Source organism: Mauremys mutica, chromosome 9 (genome assembly GCF_020497125.1).
Source record: "Mauremys mutica isolate MM-2020 ecotype Southern chromosome 9, ASM2049712v1, whole genome shotgun sequence".
Lineage (NCBI taxonomy): Eukaryota > Metazoa > Chordata > Testudines > Geoemydidae > Mauremys > Mauremys mutica.
Window position 1 is genome coordinate 9639803 of NC_059080.1, and position 27435 is coordinate 9667237.

At 42.1% G+C, this 27435-nt stretch overlaps 1 protein-coding gene across 1 annotated transcript; it reads left to right on the top strand.

Moving 5' to 3' along the window:
• Positions 1 to 29: 29 nt before the first annotated feature.
• FMR1NB (FMR1 neighbor) lies at positions 30 to 27435 on the top strand. Its single transcript, XM_045030999.1, has 8 exons — positions 30 to 128; positions 1398 to 1475; positions 3852 to 3965; positions 5494 to 5634; positions 12293 to 12389; positions 16919 to 17061; positions 18217 to 18277; positions 26518 to 27435. The coding sequence occupies exons 2-7, from the start codon at positions 1400 to 1402 to the stop codon at positions 18273 to 18275; spliced, it is 630 nt and encodes a 209-aa protein (XP_044886934.1). The 5' UTR covers positions 30 to 128; positions 1398 to 1399; the 3' UTR covers positions 18276 to 18277; positions 26518 to 27435.

Consider the following 27435-nt stretch of genomic DNA (forward strand, 5'->3'; position numbering starts at 1 on the left):
TCCTATTGTCATGGACATTGCTGCCTTACTATCCTTCCTCACCTGGCCTGGACAGCTTTGCAGTGACTCCTTGGCTGAGACATAACCTCACACATCTGCCTGTTTCTGCTCTAATGACTGCGGAGAAGGTAGATAGGGAGCAAAGATGTGTCTCTAGCAGGGAAATCTGGCTCTTTGTTTCTGTTCTCTGACACCAATCCCAGGGAATGCTTTTCTTTCTTTCCCCTCTGTCCTGCAGTTTCCGTTGTATTTTCATGAATTTGTTACAACACGCAATTCACCTTTGAGGCCTTTCCTGATCTGTCCCAAAGTAAGGAATTCACACACAAATCTTGGTGGAACTTTTTACTGAGCTTCCAGAAAATGGCCACCTATGTATTTTTAAAGTATTTCTAGAGTATTCTACAGTACTAATCCATCCCACTGCACACGTGTTTTTCTCTTCTTTTAGCAGCTTCTCACTCAGTTTCCTTAATCAATGGAAAGAAAACCTGTTTCAGGGGGACTATCTGAATAAAATGCCATCTTACTTTTATATCAGTTTGCCCAGCACCTAACACAATGGGGTCCTGATCTCCTCGACTGGAGCTCCTAGGTTTTACCACAATACAAATAATCATCATGATGTGCCTTTCATCCTCAGGATCCCATAAAAGCTTAATCTGTATGACATTAATTGAAGAGAGAGCCATCAGCAGGGGAGAAAATAGGTAACAGCCAGACCAACGTTGCACAGCATCTTGCAGAGCAGTGGGGAGGGAAAATGTCCAAAAATACCAGGCCAAACCAACTGTTAAAGTGCCATGAGATCTTTCATGACTAGGCAGGACGGACAAGGCCTCAGTTGTTATGCCTTCATCCAAAAGTACCTCATACTCTGACTGGATCTTCCTTGATCAAGCTTGGAAGGATGAAGAACTTAACTGTCTGAGCTATAACTAGAATCTCAAGACCCAAAGGCTTTGCTTTTTCAATCTTGGCCTCTTAACCTGTACTAAAACTCTGAGCCAAGATTTTTAAAAATGATTAGAGATTGGGTTTATCTCTATTTTAGACATCCACCCTGAGATTCCCTCAAAGGGAGTCTGTTTTCCAAAAAAAAGTGCTGAGCGCCCTGCCCTCCCTATGAAAATCAGTCCCCTTTTAAGGTGTCTCCCATTAAGCACCCAACATTTCAGATACCCAAAATCTCTAGTCACTTTTGAAAATCCCTGACCATCAGGTTTTGGAAATGCTTTGTTTCTGTTTCTTTAATGGAGTAAGATACGGTTCCTTCTACTGCAGCTCTTTGTCCAACTTCCTATGCTGTATTTTTACAAACCTGCAAAAAGGGAAAATCCAGTAAGGCTTTTGAGGTATGGTGACTTAAATGAACGTATAACTCTGATTTATTGCAGTAATGATGCAAATGGCAACTGGCACTCAGTTTTGGGGGAACTATGTGATTTTGGTGATGTCTCCTAGCATCTGTCCAAGTGAGTATTGCAAAGAGAAAAGTATTTTAATAGAAGAAGCAAGTAATTTTACTAGGGAAAGTAAGATATTGGCTCATTGACGTTATTTTTGGCTGCAATGCGCCAAGTGCTATCAGAATTCCAGTGTTTCAAATTGCACGTCATGCTGCAGATTGATTTATGTTAAACTTTAAAAAATTAAGTATTTCTCTCCCCAAATTGTAGCCCATCTCTTTTTCTTGTCTGTCCAGGCGTTAGATGGGAAACAGTTCTCAGTCTTCTACCTGGTATTGAATTTTATTCTTTTTTACCTTTTTAATAGATTTTTTTTTCCACCCTAAAGAAATAATTTATAGTGTTCCCATTTTACAGTCTGACTCAACCTGTCCAAGGGTGAAATCAGGAGAGCCAGAAAGCCTGTTAAGAAGTGACGTATTTGGGCCCTGTACAGCGAGTAGCACAGAAGGGTTAAGAGGACTTTTGGCAAGCCAAGTTGTCAGGCAATGTGTGGTATGAATAGAAGCAAACATGCATGATAGAACAGCGCACATATGAGGGATCCACGCTCACATTTCACCCTTTGATCCTTGAGATGCCAGACCACAAATGCAGCATACTTTGCCTGCGGGAAGAGGAAGAGCCACTGGTTGCTCTGCTGTGAGTACTTTTCAGGAGTGATATTGAAAGGGTTGCTCTAAAGCCCGTTGCTCTAACATGAGGGGAAATTACTTTTTAATCACCTTCAACTCCTAATAGTCTATGAAGAGTTTACATCCAGCCATGTGTATACACATTCAGAATTTCCATATGACCCGCTATGTTCGTGTGTAGAGCCTTGCCAATCTGCAGATATCTGCTTTATATCCACAGCTATGGATGCGAATGCAGATATCCACAGACCATTTTTGTAGATTGCGGGTGGATGCAAATCCAAATTTTGTATCTGTGCAGGGATCTATTTGTGTGCAGGGCAGTTCTAGCTTCGCAGCTCTCTCTGTTCTTAGGATGGAGCCACATGCACGTTCCTTTAATAGGATTGGATTGTTCTCCAGAAGAAGGGGAAACCTAGGCTTGACCAGGAATATCAGCAGTATAAGCAGTTGCCCCTGCCACTTGATTAAAGGAGTAACTCCATAAGCTGCTAGTAATAGTAGGATCTTATTCTCTTATCTGGCCCAGCCTCTGGAGGGGAACATGTAACTTCATAATTTTTCTAAGATATGGCCACAAATTTTATTGAAAAGTAAGATGACTGCTAGCCAACCAACATTTCTACAATATCTGCCACTAATATCTCAGCTATGAGATGCTGGAACTCAATCTTGTGTTGACTCATGAGTCCTGGTGATTCATTACATTTTGTTTCTCAGGTTTCATCACCTCTCCTTTTAATCCATCTGTTGTTGATATTGTCTTAGCGGTATTGAGTAATGAATTTCTTTATTTCCAATTATTTGTTGTACCAAGAAAGAAGATTGTCTTGTGGTTAAGACACTGGCCTGAGACACAGGGAATCTGGATTCTATCCCTGCTTTTGCCACAGATTTCCTGTGTGGCCTTGGCAATCTCTCTGTGCTTAATTTCACTGCTTGTCAAATGTGGATAGTGATGATACTTCCTTTATCCTACCTTTGGACTGGTCTACACTACAGCTATACCTTGACCTTAGTTACGCTACATCAGTTACTTAAGTTACATAACTGAAGTTGACATAACTTAGGTAGACTTACAGCGGTGTCTACACTGCACTGTGTCGCCGGGAGACACTTTCCTGCCAACTTACCTTACGCTTCTCGGGAAGCTGAAGTACAGAAGTCAATGGGAGAGTGCTCTGTCATCGGCTTAGCAGGTCTTCACCAGAACCACTAAATTGACACCGCTGCATCAATTGCAGCAGCGCCAAGCTAGCCGCAAGTATAGACATGGCTGTTAAAAGTGTGACCTCTGTGGGGCAAAGACTGATTCTTATGGTGTGTTGGTCCAGTGCACAATGAGCTTCTGATCTCAGGTAAGGCCTTAATGGGCTGCTGTTATATAAATAATGAAAAGGAAATACATCTATTGTTATATGGTGCAGGTTTTAAGTAATCTACAGTTTGCATATGAACAGTAATGCTTTAGATCTTGACAATTTCTGGTTGAAAGGATTCTTTAGTATAATTTAAATTTCACAGCTATAGTTCTTTGTTCATCTTGGTTCATGAAGCAAATTGAAGTAATATAATTGAATACAGCCAAAAAAGACATTTATACTTAACTCTGCTAGCTATCAGTAGACACAATTCATAATGACTATAAATGCCTTTGTAATAAATGATAATCAGTATGAAAATGTCATTGCATGGAATTAATTATGTATATATTGATAGTAATAAGCTAATCGTTATGAGCTTTCAGGTTTTGCTTCACCACTTCAGCATGTTGTAAAAAGAAATGAAGTGGCACCCAGCAAACCTAAAACGAAGCTAGAAGATATATCAGGAGCTCTATTAAATTTCTTCAATCCAGTGAGTAAGTGTTGGTGTGATCATTGTATTGTTATCTCTCTTTTCCTCCATTCAATGTATTTGAAACATTCAACCCAATTTGTAAAACCTTGTTATAATATCATTTAGCAGGTTTCATTAAAAGTGGCATTATATCCATGTGACATTATGTCCACATTTGGAACACAGATTTGCTTTAATTCTTGAATGATTATTGCCTGCTGTAAGGTCCTTCACTCTAAATGGCATGTTATATTCATGTTCGCAGTGTTATATTCATACCATGTAACACTGGACACTTGCAGAGCAGTGTGTGAAAGGAAATAGTTGATGTGATTTATCTATGAATATTGCTATAGACATTAATTACACGATACTTGATGCTAAAAGGTCTGATTCTGCAGTCTTCACTCACCCAGTATTCCTTTGATTTCAATATGGGACTTTCAGATGTGCAAGGAATGCAAGCGTAGTTCCCTAATGAGATCTGAGAGCAATAAGGAAAAGGAAAACCATTATGGGCAGCACTATAGGTATGCAGATCCTCAGCTGGTGTCAATCTGCATAACCTCCCTGGAAGTCATTGGCGCTACACCAATTTATACCAGTTGAAGATCTAGCCCCATAGACATGATAGAGTAACTGATTTAAATGCCTGATCCTGTATTATTTAACTGAACTGGCCATTTACTTCAATGGGTACAGGATCAAGGATGCAGTAAGTGAATTTAGTAGGATCTATATGATGTCCCACAATTGCTGTGTAAGTGTCCTATAACCAAGGGAAGGTACGTAGTCGTAGTTTTACTGAATGTCCTCTCCTCAGGCCCCCTTTAACAATTGCTAATGTTTATATTGGTATCTAACTCTTACATAAAAGTATACATGCTTTGTTTGGGAAATACAGTTACTCTCTTGAACAATGAAAATACCAGTTTTACAGAGAAGTAAACTGCAGATAACATGTTGGAGATGTCCCATTATTCATAAATATTTTATACATTTAAGACCTTTATACATTTAAGACCTATTCATTATTAAACAGCAAATTTTAAATATATTTCAAATGTACTGTAGCCATCTGGATGATATTTTCTTAGGTTTTTGTCCCTGCCTGCTGAAAATGACTTCCCAATAGGAGCATACCATTAAGTACCAGGCAAAGAGATATATAGGTAGATGCAGCATACCGTGTGGTGGGTCTTTCAGGAAACCATACATTAGAATTAAAACTTGTGAGGGTTTTTGTGTTGCATTTTCTTTGAGAAGATCTCTGATCAGAAAACAAAATCTCCGTTTCTAGTTCTTTTTCAAAACGGAAACACACAACACTGTGCTATTTACAGTCTAATATGGAGTGATTGTTCCATATCCAAAAATTGATTATACCATTCCCTTGAATGTGTTCCCCATCAAAACATGGTGAATGTATATAATTATCATAATGTTATAAAATATACAAATGTATAATTATTCAATAAAATTATAATTATGTAATTATTTGAGCATTGTTCTTAGAACTGAACCATCATGCTTTGTTTAATTTTTGAAAGCATGTCGTCCCAAAGAAGATCAAACAGTAGTTGCTTGCCGTGCAGGAGAGAATATTAACAAGACTGCTTGTCTGAAAAATAGATGTTGTCACTCTTCCAAAAAAAGCAGTCAACTGAGGTGCTATACCCCACTCAAAGACAGTAAGTAAGTCTTGTGAATTGTTGCAGAATTCTCTTAGCCAAATGCATCATCTGCTCAGATTCTGTGTTCTTTTGTTCTGTTTATTACCTTAACTTTTCAGTGTACCACTCTGACAGGCAAGCTATAGCTTGTTGTCCTGGTTGCGTATATTGTAATAGAGGGGTCAGATCACTGATACAGAATGATCTAGATTTGCTTGATAAGCTGGGCACAAGCAAATAATCTGTGTTTCAATACAACCAAATGTAAGATTATACATCTAAGAACAAAGAATGAAGACCATATTTGCAGGATGGGGAATTCAATCCTGGGAAGCAATCTGAAAAAGATTGAGGGTTCATGGTGGTAATCAGATGAACATGAGCTCTTAATTTGACACTGTCACCAAAAGGGTTAATGTATAAACCCTTGGAAGTATAAACGGGAAGATTAAGAAAGAATAGAGAGGTTATATTGCCCATCTGTATTTGTCACTTGTGTGACCACTAATTGAATACTGTGTCCAGTTTTGGTGTCCATAATTCAAGAACGATATTGAAAAATTGGAGAGGATTCACAGAAAAGCCATAAGAATGATTAAATGACTGGAAAACATATCTTATAGTGAAAGACTCAAGGGTTTGATCCTCAAAGGTATTTAGGCACTTAACTCCTATTGAAATCAATAGTTGTTACTTTTCGTCTTCATCAATCTAACTTTCACTTACATATTAAAGTTACTAGAAATTAGATACTCTTATTTCTTCAGAGAATATTGGAGATTTATATGGATATTAGGGCTGTCAGGTAATTAAATTATGATTAATCACATGATTAAAAAAATTAATTGCAATTAATCATAATCGCACTTTTAAACAATAATAGAATACCATTTATTTAAATATTTTGGATGTTTTCTACATTTTCAAATAGATTGACTTCAATTACAACACAGAATACAACGGGTATAGTGCTCACTTTATAATTTTTGGATTAAAAATATTTGCACTGTAAAAAAAAAAAAAAACAAAAACCCAAAATGAAATTTTTCAGTTCACCTAATACGGGTACTGTAGTTCAATATATTTATGATGAAAGTTGAACTTACAAATGTAAAATTATGTATGAAAATAGTTGCATTCAAAAATAAAACAATGTAAATATTTAGAGCCTGCCAGTCCACTCAGTTCTACTTCTCATTCAGCCAATCATTCAGACAAACAAGTTTGTTTACATTTACAGGAGATAATGCTGCCCGCTTCTTGTTTACAATGTCACCTGAAAGTGAGAACAGGCATTCACTTGGCACTGTTGTAGCTGGCATTGCAAGATATTTATGTGCCAGATGTGCTAAACATTCGTATGCCCCTTCATATCTGGCACCTAAATACCTTGCAATGCAGGCTACAGAAGTGCTATGTGAGTGTCTGTTCTCACTTTCAGGTTACATTGTAAATAAGCGGGCAGCATTATCTCCCATATATGTAAACAAACATGTTTATCTTAGTGATTGGCTGAAGAAGTAGGATCGAGTGGACTTGTAAGCTCTAAAGTTTTACATTATTTTGTTTTTGAGTGCAGTTATGTAACAAAAAAAATCTATATTTTTAAGTTGCACTGTCCCAATAAAGGGATTGCACTACAGTGCTTGTATGAGGTGAAGTGAAAAATACTATTTCTTTTGTTTGTCATTTTTACAGTGCAGATATTTGTAATAAAAAATAATATAAAGTGAGCACTGTACACTTTGTATTCTGTGTAGTAATTGAAATCAATGTATTTGAAAATGTAGAAAAAATCCAAAATATTTAATGTTTCAATTGGTATTCTATTGTTTAACAGTGCGATTTAAAACTGTGATTAATCACGATTAATTTTTTGAGTTAATTGCGTGAGTTAATTGTGATTAATTAACAATCTTAATGGATATGGGTTTATATCAGAACACTGTCAAAGACAAGATACTAGATGAGAGTGGTTCTGGGAGATTTGCCATTGACTTCAGTGGGAATAGGATCAAGCCCTAAGAAAACTCGGCAAAAGTTAGACGTCAATATTACAATGGAAGGTAATTTCTAGTTGAGGTGGATCTGAATGAAAGACTGGCTTAACTTTACAGCTCATGTAAACTAGCATATCTACATTGACTTGAATGCTGCTACACCAATTTATGTGAGCTGAAGTTCATCATCATGTTCCCATAACGCCACTGGTATTTAGGGCAGCGACAAAGCTCCTCCACTCCTGTCTATTTCAATCGTTCCTCAGCTGTGCCCCAGGTTTTTCAGCTTAGCTTCCACAGCTCTTCGCCATGTTGTTTTCGGGTGGCCCAGTTTTCGCTTGCCTTCAGGTGTCCATCTTATTGCTACTCTGGTGATGGAATCAGTTTCTGTCCGAAGCACATGGCTGATTCATCTCCAATGCCTCCTGGCAATGATGGTGCTCATATCTTGTTGGCTGCACTGTGTCAATAGATCTTGGTTTGAGATTGTTCTGGGCCAAAAGATACAGAGGATTTTTTAAACGAGTTGTATGGAATGAAGACAGTTTGGACATGTCATATTTTCTCATGCCTCACCATTCTGTACTATAAAGTAGTGTTGAAAGTATGCAGCTCTGATAAATCTTGAGTTTGGTTTTGGTGTTGTATTTTGATGATTTCCAGACCATATTTAAGCTCCAAAGGTGTCCCTGGCTTTATTGATTCTGTTCCCGATGTCCTGGCTTGTTCCACTGTCCTGGCTGATGGTGCTGCCCACATATGGGAGTGTTTCTGCATTGGTGAGAACATGATCCTCTAGCCATACTGGTGATGGTGAGGCAACATTAAAGGCCATGATATCTGTCTTACTGCTGCTGATTTTCAGTCCAATTTGCTGGCTGAATGCGTTGGGTTGAATTGTTTTTTCTTGTATATCATGTTGAGTATGTGATAGGAGAGCAAGATCATCTGTGAAGTCCAGGTCTTAAAAGGATGAGAAGAGTGTCCATTCAATGCCTCTTGGCATGTCTTCTGCTGTACACTGCATTACCCCGTCAATGGCAATGTGGAAGCAGATTGCAGACATGACACACCCCTGATGTATTCCTGTTTTGACTTCAAAACTGAGCTCACTGTGATCAACACTGCCTGTAAAGTGGGAATAGAAGCTTTGAATGATGTTGATTATATGGAGAGGAATTCTATATGGCCACAGACTGCACCACAGGCTGGCCCTGTGAATGCTATCAAAAGCCTTCTCAAAGTCTACGAGGTTTATGTAGAGTTGCCATTGCCATTGTAAGCATTGTTCTATTATGTTTCATAAAATGAATATCTGCTCTGTGCCTCCACGCCCATTCCAAAAAATGGCTTACTCTCTTCTGAGAACGCTATCGACTGCCTCTGATATATGCTGGAGTATGATCTTACACCAGGGGTCGGCAACCTTTCAGAAAGGGTGTGCCGAGTCTTCATTTATTCACTCTGATTTAAGGTTTCGCTTGCCAGTAATACATTTTAATGTTTCTAGAAGGTATCTTTCTATAAGTCTATAACATATAACTAAACTATTCTTGTATGTAAAGTAAATAAGGTTTTTAAAATGTTTAAGAAGCTTCATTTAAAATTAAATTAAAATGCAGAGCCCCCTGGACCGGTGGCCAGGACCCAGGCAGTGTGAGTGCCACTGAAAATCAGCTTGCATGCTGCCTTCGGAACACGTGCCATAGGTTGCCTACCCCTGTCTTACACCACTGAGAGTTCCTGTCTTTGGTATCTTCACCTTGAACCCCATTGGTCCACTCACCTGGCACTTTTTCCCTTTCCCAGACTCATGTGAATAGAGGGGCCAGGATAGATGCGGCTAACTTGGGATTTACCTTGAACAATTCTGCATGCAAGTTATCCTTGCCAGGAGCTTTCCCATTTTTTAAGGATTTGATGGCTTGACTGATGTCTTCCTTAGTTGGGGTGTCTGTATTGATATCAAGATCTGGCCTCATATTTCCATGAAACCCCAAAGAAATATTCATAAGTTAACATTTTTACCATTCAATTTCCATTTATTTGAGCACTCAGCACTAATAATGGAAACAGCAAACCAAAGTAAGGCCAAATTCTGATACCTTTACTCCAGTTTCGTAGCATCTTATTCCAGGAGCGATTCCACTAGCTTGAGGGGGAACTATTCACAGAGTAAGGTATTATTCACTGTGAGTCAAGCTACCAGAATCTGTAAATTAGTGAGAGGCATGACACAGTCGTAAAGTCTTTAATAATATTCATCTATGATTTAGCTATGTTATGTGTAAATAGAATGTTCACCATAGTGGAGAGCAAAGATATACAGTGAATTACAGCTCTCCAGTTCAGTTCAGGACACACACTGAAATGAACGTTAACATTAAATATGCTTATTTAGCAGCAACTGCTTGATTCCTCATTTAATTTAAGCTTTTATTGTTTGGAAGTAAACATCAAGGGCATAATATTTTACCTAGTTATCTGTTTGTAAATTAATTGGCTATGTGAATACTCCAGGATGTACAACATATGTCCAAAGAGAAAACACACGCTTATGGCCCTGGGAACACATGCTGTGTGCATCATAACAGCAGAGATCGATCTGTTGACAAAAGACAAACACTTAACAGACATTAGACCCAGGGCACTCACATTTCTGTAAGCGACTCAAGGGCTTGATCTTGGGAGTTTTGCCATTGGCTTTAATGGGAACAAGCTCAGTCCCTAAGAAAATGTTGCAAAAGCTGGAAACATCAATACTGCAACGGTGAAAGGTAATTTCTAGCAGAGGTAGCCATAGGTGCTGGAACTAAGGGTCTTGGGTGTGCTGCCACACCCTCTGGCTTGCAGTGGTTTCCATTATATACAGGGTTTACAGCTTGATTAAACGCCTACAGCACCACCACTATAAAAATTGTTCCAGCACCCCTGGAGGTGGTTCGGAACTGGAATAGCAGCCTAAATTTTCATGATTGGCTGGTGATTTTATAAGCAGCAAAGAGTCCTGTGGCACCTTATAGACTAACAGACATTTTGGAGCATGAGCTTTCGTGGGTGAATACCCACTTCGTCGGATGCATGTGGATAAGGTGCCACAGGAATCATAGAATCATAGAATCTCAGGGTTGGAAGGGACCTCAGGAGGTCATCTAGTCCAACCCCCTGCTCAAAGCAGGACCAAACCCAACTAAATCATCCCAGCCAGGGCTTTGTCAAGCCTGACCTTAAAAACCTCTAAGGAAGGAGATTCCACTACCTCCCTAGGTAACCCATTCCAGTTCTTCACCACCCTACTAGTGAAAAAGTTTTTCCTAATGTCCAACCTAAACCTCCCCCTCTGCAACTTGAGACCATTACTCCTTGTTCTGTCATCTTCTACCACTGAGAACAGTCTAGATCCATCCTCTTTGGAACCCCCTTTCAGGTAGTTGAAAGCAGCTATCAAATCCCCCCTCATTCTTCTCTTCTGCAGACTAAACAATCCCAGTTCCCTCAGCCTCTCCTCATAAGTCATGTGTTCCAGCCCCCTAATCATTTTTGTTGCCCTCCGCTGGACTCTCTCCAATTTGTCCACATCCTTCTTGTAGTGTGGGGCCCAAAACTGGACACAGTACTCCAAATGAGGCCTCACCAGTGCTGAGTAGAGGGGAATGATCACATCCCTCGATCTGCTGGAAATGCCCCTACTTATACAACCCAAAATGCCATTAGCCTTCTTGGCAACAAGGGCACACTGTTGACTCATATTCAGCTTTTCGTCCACCGTAACCCCTAGGTCCTTTTCTGCAGAACTGCTGCCCAGCCATTCGGTCCCTAGTCTGTAGCAGTGTATGGGATTCTTTTGTCCTAAGTGCAGGACTCTGCACTTGTCCTTGTTGAACCTCATCATATTTCTTTTGGCCCAATCCTCTAATTTGTCTAGGTCCCTCTGTATCCTATCCCTACCCTCCAGCGTATCAACCACTCCTCCCAGTTTAGTGTCATCTGCAAACTTGCTAAGGGTGCAGTCCACACCATCCTCCAGATCGTTAATGAAGATATTGAACAAAACCGGCCCCAGCACCGACCCTTGGGGCACTCCACTTGATACCGGCTGCCAACTAGACATGGAACCATTGATCACTACCCGTTGAGCCCGACCATCTAGCCAGTTTTCTATCCACCTTACCGTCCATTCATCCAGCCCATATTTCTTTAACTTGCTGGCAAGAATACTGTGGGAGACTGTATCAAAAGCTTTGCTAAAGTCCAGAAATAGCACATCCACTGCAGGACTCTTTGCTGCTTTTACAGATCCAGACTAACACGGCTACCCCTCTGATACTTGGTGATTTGATGTGTCTTAATTTTTGGGTGCCCAATTTGAAATACGTTTAAAGGAGCCTCATTTTTAGGCTCTGGGCATACACAATTGCAAGTTACTTCTAAAAAACCAGAGGCTTCCAGTTGAACCTGTCAAATATCTGTGATGTTTGGATTCAGATCAGATTCCAGATTTGATCTTTTAAATCTGGATTCATTTCTAACATCTGCTTATTTTGCTCATATAACAGGACTATTTAAATACATCTGGCTTTCTTAGATGTTGTTTTCTCTATTGCATCAGTCAGGTATGTTTGAATCTAGCTCTCTAGATCACACACAATTAATATATACTTCTATTGAACCAACAGGACTTCAGCTGACACTGCGACTGTTTGCACTTGGAATAGGAGGAATGATTATTTTGGGGTGTCTGCCACTTTTCTGCTGTACATATTTACAGGGAAGGTAAGTAAATATTGTGTGACACTGAACTAAACACACATCACACTACCGCAGTAACTTGGAAGTGTGGACTGTAGATGTGTTTAAAGCCATTAAGGGGGAAGAGGGCAGAAAGCAGTCAAGTCTATTGTATAGACATCAAAAAAGAATAGTTTTATTTTAAAACCCTCATAAAAAGTAAAAATAATTTGACTTGGAAAATGTTCGGGTAACAGATTCCAGGTACTATTTCTGTACACAGTCACCCCTTCCAAAGACCCAGGTTTGTAGCCTTTCAGCCTAATCTTGCAACTGTCTTTGCTTGGGAGGACCCATGCACCAGGGAAGAAACCCATTTACTTGAATGGGGCTTTAAGTAGCCGTAGCGATCTGCCTGCAAGGATTTCTGGGCAGGATTGCTTGCTTGGAGCAGGAGGTATTCCAACCCCTGCTTTCCCCTTTCCCTAACCCAGTCCTCTGCTCCCCCTCCCCAACCCCTTTCTCTCCCCTCCTCAGCTCGCCAACTCCTGCTCGGCTCCACCAAGTGCACTTGCTCTCCCAGCTTCGTCCCCTCCTGCAGCCCCAGCCAGCCTCTCCCTGCTGCCTGTTGGCTCACTAGCTCTGGAAACTTCCTCCATGCTGCTGCTACCTTGATCTTGCTCCACATACCAGTGCCTGCCCAGCGGAAGTGAGAGCGTGGCAGGGGGAGTGCTTCCAGGACACACGTAGGGGTGGGAGTGAGTGGAGAGTGACCCACGTAGGCCCTTCCCAGTACCACATTGTTTTAACCATTTAAAGAAATTTGCCGGAATTTCTGTTTGCCAGAAGCTGGGAATGGGAGATAGGGGATGAATCACTTGATGGTTACCTGTTCTGTTCATTCTCTCTGGGGCACCTGGCATTGGCCATTGTCAGAAGACAGGATACTGGGCTAGATGGACCTTTGGTCTGACCCGGTATGACCATTCTTGTGTTCTTATTTCCCCCATTATCCTCCCCTAACCCAGAGTAAAAGGGCACCAACAAGTACCATTTGTGAACACAAATCTGACAAACAAGAAGTAGAACAAACCAAATGACCACTCTGGGCCAGATTCACAAAGATACGTAGGCGCCTAACTTCCATTGAAATCAATGGCGTTAAGTGCCTAAATAATTTTGTCAATCTCGGTCTTAGTCTGGCAGTGCCTCAGTTATTTCAAGGGGAAGCTGCAGTGCTGCATACCCAGCTGGGGTGAGGGCACGAATAGCAGCTCTGGTAACTCACCTAACATTTGCCCAACCCAGCATGGGCTGCTGTGCTGTCTAGAGGGTGGTCCACCATCGTGTCCACTGACAGGTATCCTAGATCCAGAGAAAACTCAAGAAACAGCAGAGAAAGGGGGAGGGGGGAATATTGCCCCAGTGCTAAGAGTGATTGCTTTTTGTAATATAAGGGTAAGTGGAAGGAAACAAGAAAACTGCCCCATATTTGCCCCATCTCTCCTCACCGGTACTGGGAGGGCAAAACCTTTTCTTTCACCTCAATCTTAGAGGGCACTTCTGCAAAATGCAAAAGTTATTTATGGCAGAAAAATGGCTACTGCACAGGCAGCAACATGCAACTGCGGATCAGGAGTGTAGGAAACATTGAGTGTTATATGAATGGTTTATAGTATTGATATTATGGTGCCGTTCAGGATATATATGCTGTTATGGTGATGGGGAAAGGTTTATTCTCCTAAGATGGACATTCATATTGAATGGATAACACTTCATATAACACGAATAGCTCAGTTAAGGTGATAGAACTGCCATTTTTTTTCTTAAGAATATTTTCTGTGTGCGCAGTTTGCTGTACTAAAAAGATACCAGCAGGCTGTGTGGACGGACGGACACACACACACACACACACACACACATACGCCCCTACCTCTCTCAGTCGTTTGAGCATTGGCCTGCTAAACCCAGAGTTGTGAGTTCAATCCTTGAGGGGGCCACTTAGGGAACTGGGGTAAAAATCTGTCTGGGAATTGGCCCTGCTTTGAGCAGGGGGTTGGACTAGATGACCTCCTGAGATCCCTTCCAACCCTGAGATTATATATGCACACACTCTCCCACTAATGCTGCGGTTCGCCAGATGGCTATTTGCTGGAGAGTTCCACATTTAGACACATCCTGCTGTGCCAATTGCTACATTACAACTTACACTGTGCTCAACAGCTGATGTTCAGAATGCAGAGAGCCACACTGAGCTGTCAGTGACTCTGGAACCAGGAGGCAAAAAATTAGCATAAAATGATCTTCAAAAAATTGCTTGAAAATGAATTAATGTTTGTTCTTTTGGAGAGAACTCGCGTTAAGTTTTAAATGCTCATTTTTGCGTTTTTTGTTTTTTTTTTCATTATACAGTTTAACTAGGAATATTGCTCTTTTGCTAAGAGGGCTTTTGTAATGTGGTGATTAACCAGATGCTAAATGGTTTTAATTTCCAGCATCATATATTGGAATTCTAGGAAAGAAGCAAACCTATAACATAGTAACTTTGATAGCGTTTTGGTAATTTGAGAAGGCTGCTGATAGAGGAGGAGGCCTTGACAAACATTCTCCTGATGGGCCATACCTTGGTACCCGGGAAGAATTTCTGATGGCTGCATCAGCATCCCAGAGACATGGCAGAACAGTTGTCAATGGAGTCCTGCATGCAGCATTCATGCAGTTTGTAATGTAGCTGGTGGCGTGGGAGTTTTAATTACGTTCTAGAGCTACAAAAAATTGGCTTCTGTGACTGCTGGAAAAACTCTTGGAGCATCGGGCAGTGGATTCACCAGAAACACCAAGCTTCTCCTAGGCCTGCCTCAAACCTCCCAGTAAAAGAGTACAGAGAGTGCTCCTGCAGAGCTGAGCTCCTCATCAGCTGCCACAAATTATGCCATTTTCCACAGCAGAGCTTGCACCAGTTCTGCATCTAGGGACCGCCACATCTACAAGCAGAAGGGAGAGGTGGGATTTCTTTATATGCACTCTAGCCTTCTCCTCTGGTCCAGTTCTAGCTCAGGTCACCAATTTTCTGGTTGTCTTCCTAGTTCTAGACATATCTCCAGACCACCCTACATTTGGGCATAGTTAGAGATGATTGGTTGTCTACTCAGGAGATGCCCAGCACTGCCCACAGTATGTCTTGTTCTAGTCAATGCTATAATTAGTCACTACAGTCAATGGGTTTTTGTTCCTCATACTTCCTCACTAATGGCCTCTGTCTCTGCCTTCTCTCAGGTGGGAAATTTGAGCTACACAGGATACACTTCTGTTATTTCTCCCCTAATTTGCTTTCCTCTCCATTCTGTTGTCCCTCTCCTGGGCTTTTTTTTGGTTGATGTTCCCATCCCCTTTTCACATCATTTTTCCTTTCCTTGAGTTCTGATTTTTATACCATGCCCGTCACTGTGGTATCTGAGCTTTCATTGCCCTGGTGTTTCCTCTTCTGGCTTACCCACCCCACCTCCTGCCAGGATAAGTGGGAAAGGTGACCCAATGGGCAGATACTTGAAAAATATGTGGATGGTCCACAGCTGAGTCCTACTGGTATAGATCTTTAATGAGTACCCTTCATTTCACACTTCAGAATTCCTAAAGAGGTGCTATAAGATTGGGTTTGGTGTTTTGTAGCTATGGAGAAACTTGCTGGCCATTTTTGCCTTACTAGAATCATTGATTCACACTGGGGATGGTTGAGCCTCATGGAGTTCATAATTTTGCAAACCTCATGAACTATCTTTGGGAACTCCCAAAAGTAGCTCCAGGTTGAGAATCTCCCCCCCCCCCATGTAATATCCATGTTTTATCAAGGGTGTCAAATACAAAAATAAATTTAGCTAAAGGGGAAACCTATGCTGTGGGTTAAGGATAGAAAAATCCCAAAATGCTAGGCTAACACCAGAGGGCCAGATCATCAGGGCTGGTCTAAGTTGCATTGGCTACAACAGCCCCTCAGGGGTCATTCCAGCAACCAGGGACTGTTGGAGTGCAATTCCATGGTCATTTCCTTGGCCATGTGATCTACATCCCAGATGGCCACTTAAACAGATTTAATGGGACCAAGGATTTGATCCACAGTATCTACATTTTCATTAGATTTTTTCCCTTTCTTCCTCTTTGCTTCCATTGTTCAGTCTCTCCTTAGTAAAATATGAAGCCAATAAATTTGAGTGAAACATCTGAACTCACATTGTTCCAGCTAGTTCAAAATGATGCAAGATAAATATGACCATCTCTAGTTCAAAGATAATATGACAACTAAAGTAGTTGATGCAAATGAATTTTAGAGAAGAATAGGAAAGAGGTTTGGAATATATGGTGAAAAAGCAGAGAAGTCCTTGGAAGAAAACCTCAGAGATGGCAAAGTCTATCCAGGTGCTTTTCCTAGCCTGAAACTCCTTTAACTTCTAGGGCTGAAATCCTGACCCTACTCAAGTCAATGGGAGTTTTGCCAGTCAGGATTTCACCCTAGGTCTTTGTGATCTTTCCTCCTTTGGATAGGACTCAATTTCAGTTGCAGTTTTAATGTGTTGCAGTAAGTGTGCCAACCCTTTGCTAAGAGCAAACAAAGAAGTTGAGCAAATTGTTCAGAAGCAAACAGATACGAGTGAAAACATTGGTGGCTATTTACTGGATTTACTTAGAGAAGATGCTAAGGACCGCAAGCAGAAGAAGAAAGGTAGGGATTTGATTTAAAAGTTCATCTAAACTGTTAATTGTTAGAGAATTACCTTGGTGTTTCAGTTAGTGTTGTTGCCTTAGTACCTATTCTTTAACTGTATAGCAATAAACACTGGCAGCCAGCCTCTAGATCAGGGGTCGGCAACCTTTCAGAAGTGGGGTGCCGAGTCTTCATTTATTCACTCTAATTTAAGGTTTCGCGTGCCAGTCATACATTTGAACGTTTTTAGAAGGTCTCTTTCTCTAAGTCTATAATATATAACTAAACTATTGTTGTATGTAAAGTAAATAAGGTTTTTAAAATGTTTAAGAAGCTTCATTTAAAATTAAATTAAAATGCAGAGCCCCCCAGACCAGTGGCCAGGACCCGGGCAGTGTGAGTGCCACTGAAAATCAGCTCAAGTGCCGCCTTTGGCACGTGTGCCAGAGATTGCCTACCCCCGCTCTAGATCAATAAACTATGCCAACAGGCCCAATTTATTAGGTATCACCCCAATTTTTTGGCATGGGAGAAGTAGGGGATCTGCACGGTCAGAAGGAAAAATCCTTTCCTCTTCCCTAGGCTGAAGAATGACACTGGAGTCTCACCGTTGCCAATACTGCAGCCCTGAGTTTGCAATAGCCCCCACTGCTCCTTCAGGCGGATCTGTGCACTGGTGGATCCACTGGCCCTGCCCCCACTTCTCCCAGTCAGCCCCACCTCTGCAAAAACTCTATTGTGTTAGGTGCATGGAGGAACCACCGAAGAGTCAGGTTAACCTGCTCACAGGAGGTGAGGATCCATTGCAAAGACCTGAAAAATCTTATCCTGCCAGGCCAATGTGGAGAAGGATGGGCAGGATTTAGCTCTGTGGTCCCTGCATGATCACATAGGATCAGATTCTGCCACCCTATCTTGCACAGAGGAGCACTTTACTTCACGGGTAGCCTCATTGAAATGAATGGGACTGATGGTGGAGTAAAGTGTTGCTTCCCCTGTGTGAGGATATCATAATCTGGCCCATAATGAGTAACATTTAACAATGGAGTGAAAAGGGCCATCAGTCAACGATAAAACCTGAAAGCAAGAGCATTAGGTTAGAGCAAAGGAGATTTTAAACACTACCCTAACTCTGCCTTTACACTGTGTTTGCTATTTCTTTTTCCTTTATAGAGAAAATGCCAGCTGATCTTGAACAGCCCGGGCAAGACAAGGATGCCAATGTAACCTGAGAGTATGTCAGAAAACGAGTTGTTTTTTTGTTAGTGTCAACATCCTGTGATAACCGATGCTGAGGTTTTGCACCAGAAATTCGTAATATTTTATAAACTTACATCTTCATCAGCGTATTCACCTCCATGTCATTTAAATATCTCCTGGGAGGAGCACTGTCATTGCTAAGAAGGCTTACGCTACAGGGGACAGTTCCTCAGTCAATGTTAAAGCCAGTCCTCCGTTAATAATATACTAGAGTCCTCTTAACTGTAATACCTCCGAGCAAGGCAAGTAAGAGCTCTAATTAAGTGACTGTCCCAACGAAGAGTTAAATTAAGACACTTACATAGCCAGCTAAATTCATTATCCTTTACTGGAAGGTATAAAATCTACATGTAAAATTTCCCTGGAATCAGGAGATTTAGAAGCACAACTCAGCTGATGTGGCCTGGGTTTTGGATTAGCATAATTAATTAATTAAGCCCCGTGTGTCCTGAGGGGCAGGTGTTGCTAGATGTCCAAGTGTAATAGTTGGAACAAGCTTTTGTTGTGTCTGTGCTTGACGTTTTTTCTTAACTTTTCACCTCCACTAGTGGTAGCAGTGGCTTGGTAACTTAAATCACCATGTCTCAGGAGCTTTGTCTACCCTTGAGCATTGTGACATTAGAAGTTGAACTGATGTGATTGAACCGGTGTGAGTAGCTGTGGTGGAGCGCACAAGCCACCCTGCTTCAGGTGCAGTTCTCGCCTGTGTTCACATGCAGCACTCGAATCAATTGATGAAATTGCCCAGTCACCATGGGTACTTATCCCATGGATTCTGACACAGCTCCCTAAAGCACTGAATTGTGGGAAGTCATGCACAGTGTTCTGACATCCTAAAGGATTTGTGGAAGGAAGTCCCTTAACTCCTGGAGAATTGCCAGCATTTTGGCTATTTATTCCAAAAAAGGAGCTCAGGTTGGGGTGATCAGAGCTCGCTCTCTGCTAAGTGAGCACATTTGGTGACTGCAAACCTTAAAGTTCAGCACAGATTGTCCAAGGAGTTCCAAAGGCAACAGTGTAGCGCACATGGGCAATCAAAGACCAAGACCAGTGGTTCATGGACTTCAAGCTACAGCTCTTGGATGGAGGCTTTTCTATCTCTGCCCCATGCTAGCTAGCTCCAGGCAAAACGACACTTTGGGGGCTATGGCCATGACTCATTGACTGGTAGAGCAAGTTGTTCTTGGGACTTGGAATGAGTAGCACCGACTGCAGAATTTCCAAGGCATGGGAGACATTTCTGTGCCTGTTTGAGGAACTTTCAACCACATTACAGCATCAGACCACCAGCATGAGGACTCTGATCACAATGGAAATGAGTGTGGTGATCACCCTGTAGAAACTGGCTACCTTGGATGCTTACTGGATACCAGTTGTGGGTTGGGAAGTTCATTGTTCAGCGTGTTGTGCTGGAGGTGTGCATGGCAAAACTTCAGGTACTGCTAGAGATGTGATTCAGGTGACTGGAGGGCTTTGAACACTTACGTTGCCCAAACTGTGCAAGTGACATTGAGAAATAACCCCGAGCCCATTCTGAGCCAGCCATGTCAGTCCAAAGAAGATGGGAACATCAATGATTACCGCTCCATGGTGATGCAAGCACTGATGGACCCTCATAACCAGTTTTTGGAGATTTTCATCATTTGGTATGTGTAAAATGCACAATGCCAGAATTTTGAAGAACTCAGCTCTGTTCAGGAGAGGACAGCATGGGGCACTCTTTGCAAGCCAAAGAATAACTATTAATGTGGTCTCCATCCTTACTGTGATTCTTGGAGACTGCATACCTATTGATTCCTTGGTCTTGAAATCATACCATTATCACAGCAGTCATGGCAGACAGACATCACTTTAACTGCAGAGGCAGCAGGTGGAAAATAGTTTGTGTGTGGCTGGGGGTGTGTGTACATATTTGGGTAGCTTATGGTAAGGAAAAGTAGCCTGCTGCAATGCAATGACAGTGCAATCAACGACCTTGCTGCTGATTATGCACACCCGTACGCAGACCCTTTAAAGCTTGATATTTCACCCACTGCCAGTACCAGGTGAGGGACCTTTGGAAGAGCTGCTTTAGGTATTAATTTTGCAAACAAACAAGCCGGTGATGCTTTTGATGTTGCGCAGGGGATGACAGTGACTAGTGTTCGCATTTTAGAGCTGACGTCTATTTGCTGGTTCTAGATGTTGTTTTCATGAATTGTGATGTCTGGCAAAATGCATTTAGACTAAAATGAAGAAGATTTCCTTGTCCATGAACTTAGGGGCACTATCATTGCTGAAATATGCATGTGACAGATCAAATATACCCTGGTGGCTGCTGATGATTATGGGATAGAAAGCTGTGCTTTGGAGAAAGTTAGGGTATCATTTGGTGCATCATGATTTTGATTTGAAGAGTACTAAATTCCTTTTGTTTACATATCATTGGCAGTGCGGCTGCTTTCAGTATCACATAACGTCTGGACAACAAGAGCCATGCTGTTAAAACAACTTTATTTAACATCAAACAAGCAGTGTAGCTGCAGTAACTATGTCTGGCAGCACCACACCCAAACGAATGGAAGCAAAAAATATAGGCCACTGGCAGATACTACAACGAATGGAAATGTGGTACAGTTGGGTTTCTGTTCTCCCTGGTCTGACTATAGTCTGGTATAGCATCCATTAACTAGGAGTTCAAGGAAAAGATGTGACAGGCCAACCTGTGGAGTTGTCACATTAGTGAGGTACATGCTGCAGAACTTGTGAATGGCACATTGTCTGCCTAAATTCTCTATTGCTCCTGCTGTCTCATCTTAGCCAAGCTGAATGTATTCCCTCATTGCTTCAAAAGCTTCACGATGGGCCATAAACATCTGAGTTGGAATTTTCAAAGCCACATAGGGAATTTAGCCACACAACTCCCACTGAAATTGAAAGTTGTGCAGCTAAATCCCCCGGTCAGCTTTGATTTCCACCCCCCAAAAAAAGTTATCTGTCTCTTCAGATTCTTCTAATCTACTCTATCACTCTCACCGTTATCTCTTCTTTATCTAGCTCTAGAAAGAAGTCAGTCCTGCTTCTAAACCTCCACCAGAAGTTGAGACTGGATGATGGGAGATGGATCACTTGATAATTGCCCTGTTCTGTTCATTCCCTCCGAAGCATCTGGCGCTGGCCACTGTTGGAAGACAGGAAACTGGGCTAGAGGGACCATTAATCTGACCCATTATGGCCATTTTTATGTTCTTATGGCCCGTAGATTTGTCAGGCTCTCACAGCCTCTTGGGTTGCAGGATGCCTGCTTACTTTTGGCTTGTTGATGGTTCACCATTTCCCACATGCACTGGCTGAATACCTCCTACTTTTATCAGAGTACAATTTGCAACAGCTTTTCTAACAGTTCATGTTTTGGTCTTGTGAACTTATGGGAGGTAAAATGATTCCTGTCGATTCACAAGGGAATTTGTATTTAAACCTCCTTCCTCTCAAATACCTCATCTATGAGAGTAAAGTCATAGGACTTGGCCATGCTTCAGTGACATCAACTTATCACAAGCTCAAAATCTTTGTTTGGGAGAAGATATTTTTCCCCCTTGTTCACAACTTTGCTGTGTAATACGGGTGAGTTCCAAATTCTAGTAAATAGCAACACATTTTGAAAAAGACATTGAGGTCGCATGCCCCTTCAGGCTACTGAACACTATGCTTGGTAGGAAGTATCTGTAGACTCGGATTCTTAGTGGCTTAGTGTTATCTTAATCATTCATGTTTTTAGTATTATAATTCATTAGCTGTATTGTGGTAGCACCTAGAAGCCCTAGTCACGGACCTGGACCCGATTGTGCTAGGCACTGTACAAACACCATGTTTCTCTGTCCCATTCACATAGTTTAAGACTTTTTGCTACAAATTGGCTCTAAAACGGTCCCTTGCTTTCCAACTGGGGAAGGCTAACGTTCTGAAAAAGTGAATCCCAAGTTTGATTCATTTGACCACATTGGATCAGTAGTTATCCAGCACCAAGACTGTGCTCTCAGATATGTTAAAATGAAATCAGATAATTGCTTTCGGTACCAAACATGTCCTGGTGTCCGTTTCACTATTATCCAGGGTCAGGTCTGTCACTTGACTGTCACATTACAGAACATTCATTCACAGCCACGACAGTGATGGTACCTGTCCTAAGTGCAGTCTCATACAGAGAGATACTTAGATCAGCTGTTATATGTCCCAAGAATTGATCACCCACATTTGCTAATTATCCCAACTATCAAAAATTTACAACTCTATTTTGTAAGGGTCATTTCTGTGAACACAGTATACCTGTTTGGGCCTGATTCTGACCTTATTACCCTAAACTATCTTGGTATCCCTGAGTCTCCCTCTGTGCAATACAGAACTATTCGTAACGATACCAGCCATTCTGCATGGGGTTGAACCAGCCCTGAATCCCCTTTTTGCTCAAAGAAGGGGGTATGGCATAGGCTAGGAGACAATCAAAGCATGCATATTGATTGGAAATGTTTTCTCCATCCCTCCGACACACATTCCCCCCACCACACCTCGGTGGTGGAATGTGACGGAAGCTGTAAAACATTGTGTGCACAGTTCCCCAAATACAATCGCGTGTCATCCTTAAGAACAGAGCTTCCATTAAGTGAATTTACAGGCATTTAGAAAACGTCTTAGATGTTAGAATAATCAAGAGCCACAAGATGGCACTGTAGGAAAACATTTTCTTTGAGGCTTTCCTTTTGCTGGGTAGGATGCAGTTGCTGCTGCTGCTCTTTTTAAAAGAAAATCTCTATTGATCTTTAGCTTTTACACCGTGGCTCATCAAGTCGCAAGAAGGCAGAAATGGCACAGAAGAGCAATGGTTACGCAGTAAAAAAGACAACCTAATACAGCATATGATGACAAGGCTTTAGGAGACTTGCAAATGCCTGCTTGTGGCTTCAAGTCTGCTGTCTGTTCTATGGAGGTGAACCGAATCAAACCAAAACATCTCTCAATCGTGTTTCCTTGTCTTCATAAAGCTAATGTAAATATACAGCTAAGCCAGCTGCCTAACTTTACAATAACCAAGTCTACTCAATTACCCCTCATTTTTTTTAATGTTAATATAGAGAATTGAAAAGATTTTGTAAATAATTTGTTAAAAGGAACGTTGAGAGAAAAGTCAAGTTATGACTTTCTCCTATAAACAGTGATGCCAACTCTCACAATATTTGATGCTTTCCTTTACGGCCCAGAACCTGGATTCATGAGCATTCCGTTTTTTTAAAAATGAGGGCTAACTCCTTGCCCTGAGGGTGGCAGAGAAAACCTGGAAGACATGAACCAAAAAGGCACAAAAACGCAAAATCAATTTTTAAAAAAAAAGCCTCATGATTTTTAAGCCAATCTCATGATTTTGGGGGCCTGAGTTGTGATTTTTTTTTTGTAAAGCTTGAGGTAGACAATACTGAGAAAAGGATGCTTTGCTTAGTTAATTTCACCTAACTGGATTGCATGTGAATTCAGAAAGAGAAGAGAGAAGCACATAATTAGTGGCACAGTATAAAGACACAATAAATACTTATTTCCATCTTGTTACCATGCCAGGGATACAAGGTTGAAATCCTACCTGTCCTGTGATCCTTTTCTGGCACAAACTGGGAGCAATGCAGAGGTGGGATGCTTGGCCCTTGTGGGAAGGAAATGCTTAATGTTCCTCTACAAAAACCTTGCTGGCAGGTTCCAGAATGACATTAATTTCTAGAGGCAGGCGTACTGAGTTCTTGTTGGTTACAATGAGCAGACTATCAACCGGCCATATGCCTCTAAGGGTAGGTGGAAGAATATGGGGAAATGTGGGTATTCTTAGGTTTCATGTGAGGCTTGGAGAACAGTGGTGGGATGGAGAAGATATTAAGGTCAAAGGCTAACTGAGTAACTGTCTTCCTTTGCCATATCTGCGTCAGTTGATCCCATAATCTCTTTTCATAAATGTGTAGTTTGTGTCTAACTGAACTCAATGGGCTAATAAATTGACAATCTGTGACAAAATATGATGTAAAAAAGAAACACCTCTGCCAGGATCTAGCCTTATGTACAAAATTGGAGACCAGAAATTGACTCATAATTTGATCCAACATGGCATTTTCACGTTTCAGTCCTCCCCAATCCCCGATATCAGAACTGTACATTGATACTGTATATTGATTCGGAGTTAACTAGTCTGAAAATGTAACTAGCTTTGTCAGTGTGTATTCTGTGGCTGCTGTGGTATCTTAGAAAGGGCTTTTCTAATTTAACTACCAAAGCCGTGTGGTATCTCTTTAAAAGAAGATAACATTATTTAAAAAAAACAAGACTCTCCATTTTATAGGTTGCTAGTCCGATTGGATTGTCATCTGTAATAGTGCCAAATCTGGAGAGGTGTTGAGTTCCTGCAGCTCCTACTGATCTCAAACAAAATATTGATCCCAGGGGAATTGCAGGGTTCCTCCCCTTTCAGGATGTGGCCCTTCATTTTTATTAACTATAGCACAAACAATAATTCATAGACTCAAGGTCAGAAGGGACCATTATGGTCACCTAGTCTGACCTCCTGCACAATGCAGGCCACAGAATCTCACCCACCCACTCCTGTAACAAACCCCTAACCTATGTCTGAGTTATTGAAGTCCTCAAATAGTGGTTTAAAGACGTCAAGGTGCAGAGAATCCTCCAGCAAGTGACCCGTGCCCCATGATGCAGATGAAGGTGAAAAACCTCCAGGGCCTCTGCCAATCTTCCCTGGAGGAAAATTCCTTCCCGACCCCAAATATGGTGATCAGTTTAACCCTGAGCATGTGGGAAAGACTCACCAGCCAGCACCCATTATAATTTATTTGAATTTGCCTGTTTTTCTAAGGACTCCAATTGTCTCAAGATTATTAGTTGGATTAAATGTTTCCCAATTTTTTAATTAATTCTATGACTCACTATTTAAGAGAAGTGTTGTGTTCCTTAGTTGTGATTGGTCAGTTAAGTCACACGATATTGTTTCTCTTCTCTGATTGGGTGAGCATAACAAACAATCATGTTCTTTTTGTGAATGTTCATAGAAAGAATGGAGGTGTGCCAACCTAAAATTTGCTTTTCCTGATCGTTTGTGCCAGTTAAACTTGATTGCCCGAATGTTCCTGTGATGGGGTGTATTTGCCCTGCACTGGACAAGGAGGGGTTAACCCTGTACTTTGGTCAGAGAAAGCCATGCCGCCTCGCCCCTGCTGGGCATGCTCCAACTGGAGCATCAGTATAAAAGGGAGCAGCCCAGCTCAGTCAGGGCGGACTGCCGAAGAGGGAGGATGCACACTGGAGGCTCTCACTCGGGAGCTGCTGGAGCCCAAGTCTGCAGTGGCCCAGCCCACCAAGATTCAGGCAGACATCCAAGAGACGTTGGAATCATCGGGAGCTTCACAGGCTGGAGATCCCAGAGACGCAGAGACCATGCCACTGGAAAACATGGTAGGAAGTAGCCCAGGCGGACTAGCTATTGATCCAGTTGAGGACCAGGAAGTAAATCAGTGTTTAGGTCAGATCCCCGCTGACCCAGTGGTGAGTACACTCGCCGCTGACAGGGCCTTGGGTTGGGACCCAGTGGAGTAGGAAGGGCCCAGGACCCCCTACCATGATCACCCTCACCTCGAGTGGTGGCCCACCTCCACTTGCCATTGGGCCACACAGCCCTGTGAGATAGGGCAGCCATATTGACTCTAGCCACCAGGCCACCCAGCCCTGCAAGGGAGGGCAGCCATATTGACTTTGGCTACCCAACCCTGCAAGAGGGGGCAGCCATATTAACTCTGGCCACTGGGCCACGTTGCCCTGCAAGAAGGGGCAACCACATAGGACTACGTGGCCTAGTGGCCAGAGACAATGTGGTTGCCCTCTCCTGCAGGGCTATCTGACCTAGTGGTCAGAGTCAGCCAAGGAGGATAACTTTCCTGACTCTCACCCCGGGGCATACTGTCCTGAGGCTAAGGGCAGTCAGGTGGATGCAGTCACAGGGCTATAATGCTCCCTTCCTGCCCCAAGAGGGGGATGGGACATACTTGCCCTGTGACAGTTCCCATGAAGCAAACACAAGAGGAGCATGCCAAATCAAAGTCATTAAAAAACCCAAGTAAATATTAATGGGTAATAATGTTTGCAGTGTTCAGTCAGCACTAATATTAAGACTGGTGATATTTTCTTACTTCATAGGACTGATTCCTTCATCCCTCCTGGGCAGTTCCAGAAGCCACCGATTACAAAACCTGACTTAATCTGCCATCGCCTCGATTGCACACCCTAGACTTTTGTTGTCCAGCAATGTCCAGAGTGTTGACATGTGCTGTCCTCAGATGTCATATTTTTTGTCCAGGACCTCAATCAATGCTGCTAACGAGCTAACCCATTATTCAACTTGGCAAAGCAAGCCACCAAATAATCACAGCCCAAGAGAAGAGAGGCCCCTATGCTCCCTTCTGCACAGCCAAAGGGGGCAAACGGCTTCCAGGCTTTAACTCAGCTTCAGGATCTGTTCATTTTTTCCCCTTGGTCCATGGTGCCAGTGAGCTCGGACCAGAGAATAAAGCATAGTCTTGGGGATCTGCAAGTAATTGGGCCCCGTTCCTATGGATCGCGGCTACTTATGTAGAGGAATTTTTCATTCATGCTCTGCTGCAATACCTCACCACCTTGCCTTGGTAGCAGGACAAGGCCAGAAGCCATGCAGCCATTGGTTCCCTGCCCATGGCTTCGCTATGTGAGTTTTACTCCAGATCTTCCACGTCTCTTCAGTAGGAGCTTCCTGGTGAGCGTGCTTCCATCTCAGCAACTTGTCCCTTGCCCTGCTTGGTTTTCCGGCATGTCCCACAATCCACATTGATTTTTTGCAGGTGCTGTGTGGAAAAGAAGCCATGCAGGGTAGAGCAGCATTCAGCAGCCAGTGGCTTTGCTTCACCTCCTCCAGCATAGGTTTGACTCTGTAGTGACCAAAGGCACTCACGTTACGCTGATGGCAACTTAGACAGAGGGCTGCCCTCCAAACTGGGAGTTTGCTACTGTTCTTATAAAAAGTCCTGCTGCATCCCTTTTTCTTGATTTCCAGGTATCTGATTTTAAGTCTAGAATGCCAGA